This window comes from Aethalodelphis obliquidens, unplaced genomic scaffold (genome assembly GCF_003676395.1).
Source record: "Aethalodelphis obliquidens isolate GAN/ISIS:26980383/991018 unplaced genomic scaffold, ASM367639v1 scaffold16, whole genome shotgun sequence".
NCBI lineage: Eukaryota > Metazoa > Chordata > Mammalia > Artiodactyla > Delphinidae > Aethalodelphis > Aethalodelphis obliquidens.
This window is the reverse complement of record NW_020837960.1, coordinates 11,219,624-11,233,532: the sequence shown is the minus strand read 5'-3', so window position 1 is coordinate 11,233,532 and position 13,909 is coordinate 11,219,624. Positions and strand designations below refer to the sequence as shown.

Here is a 13,909-nt window from a genome sequence, read left to right as displayed (position 1 = left end):
TGCTGTGTGTTGGGAGCACACGCGATCACAGCCTGGTCACCATCCTCAAGGAGCACATGGCCCCTTGTGGAGACAGCAGGTGCTGAAAAGGGAAATCACCAAACACTGGCTTCAGTGTTCTCAGCAAGGAAAGGACTTGGCCTGGGATTAGGGGCTTGAACGAAGTCCAGAAGTTGTGATTCCCTGAGAAGTAACTTGGACAGAAGGCAGTATAGACTAATAGCTCCAAAGTCTGGCTACCTGGGGCCCGGTCTTACAGCCACTACTCTCTAGGTATGTGAGCTGAGGAAAGTACTTAGCTTATTTGTGCCTCGCTTTTATCATCTGTAAAATGGGGATAATAGCAGGACCAACACCTGGCATCTACCAGGCACTCAGCAAGAGCTAACGATTAGTATTATAATCATTGCCCTTATTCATACTGTTTTTTAATTCAGAGGACCCCAAATTCTACATCCACCATGAACCATGCATAGCAATCCAGACCACTTTGTTCTTGGACTACTTCTCATAGGTGGCATATGCAAGAATGCAGTGAGAAGAGAGAATTGGATTTTGGTGTGTTAGGGAGGGGAGACTATCTAATGTTTACTAAGATCTCACAGTATGGCTGGCAAACCTTGTAAAATTTGACTTTACTTTAATAACAATTAAATGTCTCTCTTTCCCATTTATCAGATTGCATCCCGTCTATTCTCATGACCTAATTTACCTCTGTACAGGTCAAAAAGACTCTGAATTTTAATATTATCATTAGTAACGTAAACTCAGCAGGTGAAAGTTATGATAGTGAGTGCTTTGTAGCAGAGAAAAATACGAAATGTCATATTGAGAAATGGACTGGGAAAATAACATGCCAAGAGCACCATAATACAATTAATCTTTACCCACAATAGAGTCAGTATCATACAAGATGAATCAAACTGACTAATTCTGGATGCACGTACATACATTTTAAAGTATTTCGCTTTAGTTTCTTCTGTTTGCTGCTCCATTTTTATTGGTTAAGGAGATTTTTCATGTCAGTACTTTTTCAGGCTCTGAAGGGTAGCCTCACTTGTGTGGATATAGTAGTATGGGTTCCATTTTTTACGTATTGAAGAGAAACACACAACTGTTTTTGAGATCAAGTGTATTTTTTTTCACTTGGCAACATTTATGGCAGCATATAGTAAAACTAAAATAAAACACTACAACCTACACTTTAAATGATGAATGGAGCTAAAGGAATACAAAAGATTTTTTTCTCATTTTTACATAGGTTTTATTTAATATGATTGTCACAAAACTATGCCAAAAGAAAGGCATCTCATCACCAGCTTGAGACCATAGTTTAAGCTTGGTGTGAACTGTGATAGCCATAATTAAGTTATGATCCAGGCAGTAGTATGCTCTTAGTTTTTAATGGAAAACATTACAAAATTGAATTACTCTTTCCTATCAGGGTTCTCTTGTTAAAAGTATATGTGGGATAATCCTGTTTTTTCAAATAAGAATTAAACAACTATATATATACACACACACAACTATATATATATACATTCATGTGTGTGTATATATATTACATAATACTATATATATGAGTATGTGGGAGGAGGGTTATATATAAAATAGGAAAGGTAAATATCTGAATGTTAATAGTGCTTATATCTGAGCAGGAGAATTCCAGTTAATTTTTAAAATCTATATTCTGTACGTTTTCTGCCAGTATATATATTTGTAAAGAGAAAACCAAGAAACGTTATTATTAAGAATTAACGTGGCATGGACATATATACACTACCAAACGTAAAATAGATAGCTAGTGGGAAGCAGCTGCATAACACAGGGAGATCAGCTCGGTGCTTTGTGACCACCTAGAGGGGTGGGATAGGGAGGGTGGGAGGGAGATGCAAGAGGGAGGGGATATGGGGATATATGTATATGTATAGCTGATTCACTTTGGTATAAAGCAGAAACTAACACACCATTGTAAAGCAATTATACTCCAATAAAGATGTTAAAAAAAAAAAAACGTGAACTAGAGAATTATCTTAAATTTTAAACAGGAAAAGAAAGGGAAAAGTTTATAAGCTTATATTATGGTCTCCCAAAAAAAAGTTAATATTTAATTTAAAAACATATTGAAGGGCTTCCGTGGTGGCACAGTGGTTGAGAGTCTGCCTGCCGATGCAGGGGACACAGGTTCATGCCCCGGTCCGGGAGGATCCCACATGCCGCGGGGCGGCTGAGCCCGTGAGCCATGGCCGCTGAGCCTGCGTGTCCGGAGCCTGTGCTCCGCAACGGGAGAGGCCACAGCAGTGAGAGGCCCGTGTACCGCAAAAAAAAAAAAAAAAAAAAAAAATATTGAAAGCACTAATAATAGATACAAACTCAAAGTTAATAAAGAAATTATTTTACTTTAAAATGATGCTACATCAGATACATTTAGGGACCAGAAGAATGTAAAATACCCGAAGTGACTGCATTGTTTTTTCCCCTCTCCATTATATGTAGTCCTCCTAGACTTCTGGGAAATCACTCCCAGCCACGGGTACTGACCAGATCCTGTGACTGCCCGTCGGTCTCACCTATGAAGTTTATCCTCTCTGGGTAATAACAGATTCATTCAACAAATATTACCGAGAGTCTACCATTTATTCTTTCAAACAATATTGGTTGAAGATTTACCACGTGCAGGGGACTGTGCTAGCAACTGAGGACACTGTCGCTTTGTAGAGAAATGACTGCAGGTAGAGCGGGCACATGAAGACCAGGCAGAGACACTCTGAGGGTGGCAAGGACAACTCCCCGGTTACCTGTGGGATGGGGGAGAGACGGCAGATGGGCTGGAGAGCCCCTGCCAGCCCAGATGCTATCCTGAGCCTATGACCCATATTTCGCGCTACCTTTCCAAGACCTCACATCCAGTATTTCTGAAATACTGGAGCCAGTACTTCTCATTCTTTGTGACCTCTGATTCTAGGCTAGCATCATTATTCTGCTAGTGGTCCAGACTTTGCTGAAAAGTTTTTAATTCTTTTCTTTCCTCTGTCCGTTCTTCCTTTAGAATGGCTTCTGTATCCCCCACTTTTCTCTTTTATCCCATCACCTCAGTGGTTCTGCTTTATTATCACATACTTGGGGTATAGCTGGGGCTCCCCCAGTCCCCCTGCCCGAGTCTCTTCATCTGCTTGGCCGGTCCTGCCCGTGGCCCTCATTTGGTCTTTGGAGCGCTGCCTCGACCTCGGCTTTCCCCTGCACACATCTTCCAAACTGCGTGCCTGTTGTAACCATGGTTACAAGTCACACTTGGCCAAAGGACAAGGTGTCACCACCTAACAGCAGCAGAGAGCCAGGCCCATCCCAGCTAACACTGCTCCTGGACCAGGCCCCTGCTGCCCTTCTGCTCTGCTCCCCTTTGCGTTCACGATTGCACCCAAGCCACCGCTCATCAGCCAGTATGGAGCCCCTGCTGGCCCCCCAAGAGGCCCGGACTGCTGGCAGCCCTCAGAAGAGGATGGCGTCCCCGTGGTCAACAGGCGTTTTTCAGTTGACAAGGACTGTAATAGGCTGACATTACAGTCCATTCAAGAGAGGCAGCCCAGCATGGCGGTTAAGAGTCTGGAGTGAGACAGCATCGGTTCACATCCTGAGTCTGCTTCTTACTAGTTGTCTGACCTTAGACAAGTCCTTGGCCTCTCCATTCCTCATTTTCCTCATCTGTAAAATGTACTGACCTCCTAGAGCTGTTAGGGGGATTGGGTGAGCTCATATTTGTAAAGTTCTTAGAATACTACCTGCACCAATTAAGCACTATATGTGTTTATTAAATAAATATAACCAAGAGTGATCTAAAAAGAAAGCCACCAGGAGAAATGCTTTACGTGGATATCTCTGGTAACTAAACCACAGTGAGTTTTCTCTTTTTTAAAGGGTCCTTTTTATTTTTTTAAAGGTTTTTTTAAATTAAATTTATTTCTTCATTTATGTTTGGCTGCGTTGGGTCTTTGTTGCTGCGAGCGGGCTTCCTTTAGTTGTGGACAGCAGGGGCTACCCTTTACTGCAGTGTGCGGGCTTCTCATTGCGGTGGCTTCTCTTGTTGTGGAGCACAGGCTCTAGGCACGCGGGCTTCAGTAGTTGTGGCACACGGGCTCAGTAGTTGTGGCTCACGGGCTCTAGAGCGCAGGCTTAATAGCTGTGGCGCACGGGCTTAGTTGCTCCGCAGCATGTGGGATCTTCCTGGACCAGGGCTCGAACCTGTGTCCCCTGCATTGGCAGGCGGATTCTTAAACACTGCGCCACCAGGGAAGCCCTTAAAGGGTCCTTTTTATGATGCATAACCAGTTCTCACTGATTTTAATCTTTGCAAGTGGAAATCTTAGAAAATCTTGGAGTTGTCTTAGGACATAATGCATGCACTCTGGGTCTGAGTCCAGCAACTGAAGCCCAATGCGGTGGCTCATATCCCAGTGTGTAAAATGTGCTAGTGTTGTGATGAATCACTAACTGTTGGCTGAGGGCCGGCGCTCCACACATCTGCTCTCAAACGGTCTCTCTGAGACTGAAGCCTGTTGGGCCTCTGAGGCTCCCCTCTGCAGACCCTGGACATCAAAGGCTTCTGAGAAGAGGGACAGGTGGGTGGGGACCCATGACCCTCAGGACTGGCAGTACCAACCTTCAGCAACTGGTAAGATTAGTGAGGCCTTGGGACTTCTAAGCCACAGAAAATTCCCGAGATCCTGCATTCCCTTGAACCGTAAGAAATTTTGAAGCTTACTCAGTTACTCATTCTCATCAATCCTTTTCTCATCCATTTGCTTTTTAAATGTTTTTTTCCTCCCTCTTCTTCTTCTCTTCCTTCTAATTTTATTGGCACCGAAATCCAGGATAAGTGAACCTTGTCAGTACCACGTTGGCTGCCTTACTCTGAAGGGAAACTCCAAGTCAGGGAAAAGGGCACACAGCAGAGATGAGACATGGGAGCAAGAAGACACTGTGGAGCTCATCTGCTTCAAATCCCTCTTTACAAACAGGAATCATGAAACAAGGGTACACAGCGAGTGGCCATTAGAACCAGTCTTCTGTGTCCAGATCCATCATTTTTTTTCACTATTCCAGGCCATTGTCTGTGGGCCGTTCCTTCATTTATCAGCCACTGGGCACCTGCAGCGTGACAGTCACTGGCTCATAAAGAAAGGTGTGAGACGTATCCCCATCCCCCTTCCTCCTCCGACCGTGGTTCTAATCTTACGAGGAATCCCTGAAGGTTGGTGGAGACTGGCCTGTCACTTGCTGGATTACTTTGGGTACTCTGAAAAAATTCTGAGTAAAGGAGACCGAAGTAGCTAACTGGCATCTTGACCACAGTCTACAGGGCCCTTGATTCCATGGAGTGTGATGTCTAAGAGTCAGGCCTTATGGTGTGGTGGTGACGGTGCGGGAAGTGACATGAGGAATCTTTACCATGCGGACCTTGACAACGGCCCCACTCACCTTGCACTAGGAGCTATAGGGCCCGCCAGCCCTTGGAGGGCCACAGGGTAGATTTCATATGTGTGTGGTGTGGGGAGGATGTCGTTTGGTATGTTACTCGGTCAAGTAGTCAGCTAGCGGCTGTGCTTACATATAGCTCTTCAACATGGCATCTGCCTGTCATAGGCTTCTTTTTATTTCTTTTTAAAGTATAAGGATAGCAGTAGAAGAACAGTGCCACAGAACATTTAGAAAACAGACAATATGTACAGTTTGAATCCCGTGACAATTTATCACTTTCGCATACATGTTTTTATATCATTGTAGTCAGGGTCTTATACAGAATTCTCGCCTAGATTTAGTACCCCAAGTATTTATTATGTACCTGTGCTGTATCCACTCAGTCCTGAGGATAATAAAAGTGAGTAACAATCGTAATAATAGTGATGCCTTCCTGGAAGGTTATAGTTTTCAAAAGCACCGTGTCACGTATGACATTTGGTCTTCACAGCACCCCGGGGGGTAGGGATAGGTTATTATCCATGATTTATGTAAAAGAAAGTTCAGAGATACCCTGCCTAAAGTTATCTAGTACATAAATAATGGTGAAATTAGAACACGGATCCCTTTCGGCCTGCTGTCTCACTTGCTTGGATATGGTGAGTGCCCTAAAGGAGTTGGCGCTTTTGTTGAGGAAACAAACACAGGTGATTCAGTTTATTCCAAATGTGTAAGTGGCCAGCTGCCACAGAAGTGACAGGGGAAATGTGCTGAGATAAGGAAAATGTACAAATAGCCTGGAATAAATGCCCTTAAGAGATACGGGACTTGTGCTATGTGTAAAAATATACGTAGGAGGTGGTGAAGAAAAGGAGAGAGCTTTCTCTGAACGTATCTGGACAGAACATCTAAAGGAGATAGGCTGTATCGGTAGGATTGAACCTGAATGCCAGGCTCAATCTGATTTTCCCATGGATTATTGGAAAGCATCGGAGTTTTTCCTACGGGTTATCAGAAAGCATCTGAGTTTTAAATTGGAGATTGACAAGATGAAAGCGGCATTTTAGAAACTGATCTGGTTATATCATGTAAGGTGGACTGGAAGAGGAAGAAACCAAAGGCATAGACAAGGTAGGAGGTTCTTGGGGTGGTCCAAGTAAGAAACGAGGAGAAGTGACAGTAGAGCACTGGTAGTGGGAATGGGGAAGGGGAATGAGAGACATTTCACAGATACTTGATAGAATTCAAGTCTAGAGAGGCCTTAGGGGATAGAGGAGAATGAATCAAAGGCCTGCAAGTGGAAGAATGACGGTGCTACTAGTAGAAACAGAAGTTAGAGGAAAATGCAGTCTGACATGTGAGGTGAATTGTTGTCCATAAAATTATAGAAGTTTAGAAGAACCACCACATCAGGAAGGACTTGGATTCACACATTTTTCAAAATAAGGACATTCCTTTCAAGGAAGCCTTAAATAGAAGTCCTGTATTATAAAACAGAAGCAAGTAGGAATGGAGTGGGAATTCTAGCGATCCGCTCCTTGGACCTTCCATGTCACCTCTGTAGAGCTGACGGGGTTCCATAAAGCATTATTCAGAGATGGTGGACCCTACCCAGCACCCTCATTTTTAGACGACTGATCTGAGGCTTAAAGATGTTACGTAACTTGCCCCAGGTCAACTAACTGTTAGTGGAAGAGCTAAGGCTAAAACTTAAGCATGTAGTATGTCCCCTACCACCTCATGACCACCTCTCATTCTGAATTTGAAATGGAAAATGATCATTTCAAGCAAACAAACCCAGTGGTCAGTTGGTGATAAGGAACAGAAGTTAAAGAGTTAAGTGTGACGATAGTGGAACCCGTGAGAATGAAAGAACTCTGATCAAAGGAAACAGAGAAGAAAAAGTGGTGACTGAGCTTTGGCAAAAGTACCAAAGTTAGAGGATAAAAGGAGAAAGTAACCTTCTTATCCATGTGTACTGGGCCCGCAGAAGGAAGAAAAAAACCAATGAAGATGAGATAAAAAATCAGGAGGAAAAAGACCAGGACTTCTTATGTAACAGAAGCAAATGAGGCAGACGGTTTAAGGGGGCAGAGTCAGTGATGTCAAATATCACATGGTACGAAGACTGAGAAAATAGTCACTGAAAATCTTTCAAAGGATAGTTTCATCGGGTGATTAATGAGAAAGCTGAGGTTTCAGGTGGTGAGACAGGCGATACAGTGGGTATGCACCATGTATCCGAGAGGCTTTGCAGCAGAAAGCAAATAGCACTAAAGTTAAGCAGGTCACAGGAATAACGAAGTGAAAGGAAGAACGAAAGGCTTTTATCAGGCTGAAGAAACCGTATTCTTGGTTCTTAGGGGCTTGGGTAGGTGTAGGGGAACAAAAACAGAACAACAGCAAAGCACAGTTCTAGCTCAGTAAGTTATTTAAAAAGAGCTTTTCTAAATGGATAAACTACTTTGACCATTTCTTAAAGTAATTGACAAGGACTCTTCGAGGGGAAATTTTCTGCCTTTGAGTAGCTTAACCTTTAAGAAGTCTAAAAAAAACCTGCATGATATCTAGTTTCAGATATTGAAAAACCTCTTCTTCCAGCCTTTTAATGATTCCTTCTAAGTATCACAGAAATTAGAGTTAAAAGGTAGACTGAGAAAAGATTTATTAGATAACCTTGTTCATTCTCCTGCCAAGTGCAGAATTGTTACTTATTGTGCATTTTCTAGTCTGCAGTGCTTTTTACTGTGTCAAGTGAATGGTGTTCTCACCACTTCCTTTGGAATACTATTTCATAATCCTATTGATCTCACTGTGCGGAAACTCTTGATCCCCATCCTAATGTTTCCTCCCTACTGTATACATTGTACACCATTAACAATTTGTCCTTAATAACCTCCATCTGCACTGATCCACATCCAGTTTGCAATCTCTAAGCACCTGGAACACCTTCACCAGTAGACACGTAATTCTTCAGGACATATTACAACTATCAGGATAAAGGATGTGTATGTGATAAAAGATAAAGAGTCTACTAATTTTACGTTTCTAATGATGAAAGTTTCCTTCTATATTCCAGAGATTTGGGGTAGGAATGAGTCAAAAGAACAGTGAAGTTTTTAAGAAAGGGGCAAAGTCTTTCTAACTTACGATCCAACATCCCAGTAAAAGGTATTCCCCAATTACTGAAGAGATAAGTTGGAACATTCTGGGTAGAGAAGGTGAAACTCTTAAGGTAGGACCAGGACTTAGACTTGAAGCATGGATTTATAGAGTTAGAGATGAAGCACAAACTAGATATCCTCTGATATCCTTGAAAATGTGCTCCCACGTGGTCAATTTGTCCCTTTTGTGATGGGTTCTTCTCAGAGACGGTTTTGGCAGATGTCCATTTGAGGTTCTATCCTGTGCTCCCAAGACAGTGGTCCTGGCTTCACCAGCTTCATCCTCACGGATCTTACAGGCTGATCATGCCCCCATAGAGGGGCCCAGATGGAAGCCTGAACGTACAGTGGATTACGTTACAGGAGAGGAACAGTGAGCTTGAGGGAGCCATCTCTTTTATATCAAGCAATAAGCAAGCCTTTTCTTTGTCCCAGAAGGAGACATCAGGGTTGTGTGCTGCAAACACTAACTTGAGAAATGGGCCATAAAAGAGCTGTCAGGGCCTTGCTTCGAAGTTCAAAAACCCGTGGATCCTACTTTCTCTCAGATATCTTGACAATATGTCATAGAAACCTTAAGTTCCCATTTGGACAAATTATCTTCACCCATACTTGCTTCTTTCTCTTGTTTTCCTTTTCGCGGAGGCACTGAGTCATTCTCAACATTTTCCTCATCCACCAGGTCATCAGATTTTTTTTAGTTCTACCTCTTAAATATCTCTTATGTTTCGCCCTCTGCACATCACTGACTTGGGTTCTACCCTCGTTATAAAAAGGTCAGAATTAAATAGACAATTGCAATAGGCTCTAACCTGGCATCCCTGCCCCCACTTCCACCTCCTGCAAACCAGTATCCTAAAATGCAGAATTGTTCATGTAACTCCTGTGTTGAACACTCTTCACTCATTAAGCCTTCCAGGTAAACTCCAAGCTCCTTATCCCGGTCCACCTACTTCTCCAGCTCCATCTACTGACATTTCCTGTAAGCTTTCTTAGACATTTTATAAGAATTGCTTGCTGGTAAGCATGCACCTCTTGCCACTTTTAGACTCAGTATCATTTAAAACGTAGCATTCCTTGGCATGTGGTAGGCATGTAATATATGTATGCAGCATAAATATTTACTGAGTGGCTGAAAGTAAAAATAGGCTTGGCTTAAACGCAAGAAGGGTTTGACTTGGGGAATTATTTAGTTCCACCTTCTCTCTGTGTACTCCCTTTAACCAGTTATAATGATGCAGCTCTTTTGACAGACATTGGATGATAATTTAGCTAAATGAAAACACAAAAAGAGGGTACGGATATCGCTTGTATCTACTTTGAAGACAACCCCAAACTCGCCACCTGCTAATAACTGTAATTCTCTTGTTAAATTAAACAACTCTACTACAAATACAGACAAATCAAATTAACTTTACTTTTCTAAGGAACCAGTGAGTCATGAGTCATTACAATACTCCTCGCCTTTTTTGTTACAGTGGAAAAAGATAAAAGCACGGCACGTCAAGTGGCTATCTAAAACTACTGTCCTGTCTTCTAACCCTTAAAACACACCCATATTAACTTTAAATTATGTCTCTGGCAAAATGTATAAGAAAAGCATTCACCCATCTCATTAATTCTGTGACTCTGTCAGCAATAGTGTGAACTTTTAAAAAAAATTATTTTATTAAAGTATAGTTGACTTACAATGTTAATTTTTGCTGTACAGCAAAGTGCTTCCATTATACATATATATATGTATATGTGTGTGTGTGTGTATATATATACACACACACACACACACACACACACACACATACGCACACACATTCTTTTTCATATTCTTTTCCATTATGGTTTATCACAGGATATTGAATATAGTTCCCTGTGCTATACAGTAGGAGATCGTTGTTTATCCATCCCATAAATAACGGTTTGCATCTGCTAATCCCAAACTCCCACTCCACCCCTCCCCCAGTTCCTCCCTTCCCCCTTGGCAACGACAAGTCTGATCTCTGTGTCTGTGAGTCTGTTTCGTAGATAAGTTCATTTGTGTCATATTTTAGATTCCACAGCTAAGTGATATCATATGGTATTTGTCTGTCTCTTTCTGAAGGGTCTGAGCTTTTATATCATGCCTGAGGCAGGCTTAGGCTCTAGGACGCTTAGTCAGTAGTAACGCTTCTGAATGGTCACAAGTTGGTCCACTTCACTAAATGGTGTTAAAGACCCACGTCTCTTGTTTACAGGCTCGGACACACCTTTGACTATAATGGAAATGAGAGTTCCCCTTCTGCTCTATTTCCTCCTGTACCTCTTCAAGCCCTTAAAACACATCCATATGTTATTTCATCACAGAAGGAATTCCCTGTGACTTCTCTTTATAAAATATTCTGATCCCGTCTGCATACACCTTTGGGTTTGTTGTTTTCAAGTTCTGGATTGTGTTTCTACTGGGACTGCTTCCCAAGATCCCTTTTTAGAAGTATAAGAGCATCTTTCTAGTGACCTTTTAAGTCTAACTGGCTCGACTTGCCTTGGACCAGTCTTAATTTGAATGCCTTCAGGTAGAATCTTTACATGCTCAAAATGCTCCCAATAACTTCCTATATTCTTTTATCTGGCCAACTTTGTTAATTTATATAAACTAGCTAAATATCTATCCTGTAACCAGTTCCTGTCCTGGGAACACCCGACAAACCATCTAAGTTGTCCTTTGTCCCTCCCTACCTACCCTTTGTCCTTCTGACAGAGTCCTTATCATCTAATGGAAACAGTATCCTTAACTCTTTGTCCAATGTGCTAGTCCTTATTTAAGGCCTATCTTAAGTGAGAAATTTCCCTCCAATGAGATTCCACTACCCTAATGATTCTACCATCCCATATATGCAAGTCTCTGATCATTAAATTTGATCTCCTATTAAATCATTCTCCATTTTGAGTCCTAATATCAAGTCTGGGAGAATATGAGTTAAATCTTTTTCTCTGTTTTTAAATTAAAAATACTAAAAGAGGGCTTCCCTCGTGGCGCAGTGGTTGAGAGTCCGCCTGGCGATGCAGGGGACACGGGTTCGTGCCCCGGTCCGGGAGGATCCCACATGCCGCGGAGCAGCTGGGCCCGTGAGCCATGGCCGCTGAGCCTGTGCTCCGCAACGGGAGAGGCCACAACAGTGAGAGGCCCGCGTACAGCAAAAGAATAATAATAATAATACTAAAAGAACTAAAAATAGTCGAGCCTCAATGTTTCACATACTGGCTTGTTGTACAATTCTTCATTTCTAGTTTCCAGAGAAAACGATTTACCAACCTTTGCTTTTTCAACCTTTTGCAGTTACATATAAGGACATAGACTTACTCACCTTAAACACTCCTAACAACAGTTCTATCTCACCTTCCCAATAGGCCCTGTTTCCCCACACACTCACACAAATTACTTGCATAGTATTATAAATGAGTCTGTATATGCTTTTCAGGAAATTTTTTCATATTTGAAATAAAAACTTTGTTAAAGTAGCTAAAGTCAAATCGTTGTTGCTAACAGTTTTATCAAAACATGGATTAAAAACGTAAGATAACTGCACAAAATGTGCCACTTTTGCAAAGAGTTACTTAGTTTGCTGGGAGCAGTAGCTAGGAGGCTAAGTTTTAGAATTACTTTTCTACTCTTGGGCAAATAGATCAATCACTTATAAAAGTTGATCTTCAGTTATAAATGGACGTGATGACCTCTTTTATAGAGTTTAAAAGACCTGGTGGCTTTTGTTGGAATGCACAGAATCTACATAAACACCTATATGTTTTTGTTTTTTAACTTTATAGGAAATTAATGTGTTGACAGTCGCATTGGTCAACCAAGACCGAGAGAACAATATTGAGAAAAGAAGCCAAGGCTTAAAATCAGAGAAAGAAGCTCTGCTGATCGGTAAGGAAATTCTGTTTTCCTCATCTGTTCTCTCGTAGGTAATAATTCACTTACACAGTATTTAAGTAATTCACCTCCAACTTGTTAATGATTTAAAAGCTTTGTCAGAGGTAGGATTAACTTCATCAAGATTGTATTACACACATTTCAAATTAGGGGCATGCAAGCCAGTGGGGACTTTGCTCTTCTGTAACTATGTATATCAGTTGGTTATCCAACATAAAACTGAGTACAAGGAAAACAGATTAAGTTGCATTTCACATGTTATAAATCTGAATTTCAAAATGTGGACACAACTGGATGCCAGGTTGGGTTCAGTGCAAAAGTTCCACACCAAGCCAGATCCCCAGGCTCGGGAGCGGCCACGTCCTGAGGTCAGTCCCAAGGCCAAGCCTGAAATGCTGATGATACAGGGACATCTAGACTACAGTGCTAGGCCAATCTAGGACAGTCTAGCCAGGCTTCCCTGCCCAAGTCTGGACTCATGTATCCAAGATAAATAAGACGAGCTGGCCACTAAGGAAGGGGAAAGAAGCAGCAAGGAAGTTGCTGTTCACCTAAACATGTTCAGTTGCCCCACGAAATATATCTAAGTTGGCTTTTTCTTTGTCAGGACCAGAGAAAGCTCTAAATATTCTCTCTTTTCTTATTTATTTATTTTTTATTGACGTATAGTTGAATTACAATGTGGTGTTAATTACTGCTGTACAGAAAAGTGACTCAGTTATACATATATGTATACATTCTTTTTCATATTCTTTTCCATTATGGTTTATCACAGGATATTGAATATAGTCCCCTGTGCTGTACAGTAGGACCTTTTTGTTTATCCATCCTGTATATACCGGTTTGCATCTGCTAACCCCAGACTCCCAATCCAACCCTGTCCCCACTTGATAGTGATCAGTGTATACAAAAGCAGTACTTAGTCTCATAAGGAAGTCTTCTCAGTGGGGCTGTGGTGGTACCGTGCCTGGGACCCCACCTTCGAAGCCTGTATATTTAAGGCTGTCTCCAGAGTTCTCAAATCCAGAGAAGGAGAAGCCACCAGCTTCACTCCCTGATGCACAGCATTGATTCAAGCTGCACCTTGGCACTGACCCCAGCGTTAGTGTCCAAGTTTAGCCTGGCTCCTCTATGGCATGATTAAGAGTGAGGAACGAGGCTGTTGTACACATGAGACAAACTGTTCTTCTGTGGTTCGTTATCTGGCAGAAGTACCGCCTGGTTGCAGTTTCTAAATATTGCATGCACTCACCTCAAAATGACAGGTACATCAGGTCCTGTAGAAGCTGGCACAGGAGGAATTAAATTCAAAAGATAGTGCCAACTTCATCCATCATCTATAGATTTTTTCAACTACAAGGTTATTGAATATGACATCAAC

At 41.9% G+C, this 13,909-nt stretch overlaps 1 protein-coding gene across 9 annotated transcripts in view; it reads left to right on the top strand.

Moving 5' to 3' along the window:
* ENOX1 (ecto-NOX disulfide-thiol exchanger 1) overlaps nucleotides 1-13,909 on the top strand; it is a 611,692-nt gene that overhangs the window by 561,997 nt on the left and 35,786 nt on the right. For all 9 annotated transcript variants that reach the window (XM_027116194.1, XM_027116191.1, XM_027116190.1 and 6 more), the window contains one exon: nucleotides 12,420-12,522. In XM_027116194.1, coding sequence (XP_026971995.1) covers nucleotides 12,420-12,522 — 103 coding nt within the window. The remainder of the gene's footprint in view (nucleotides 1-12,419; nucleotides 12,523-13,909) is intronic.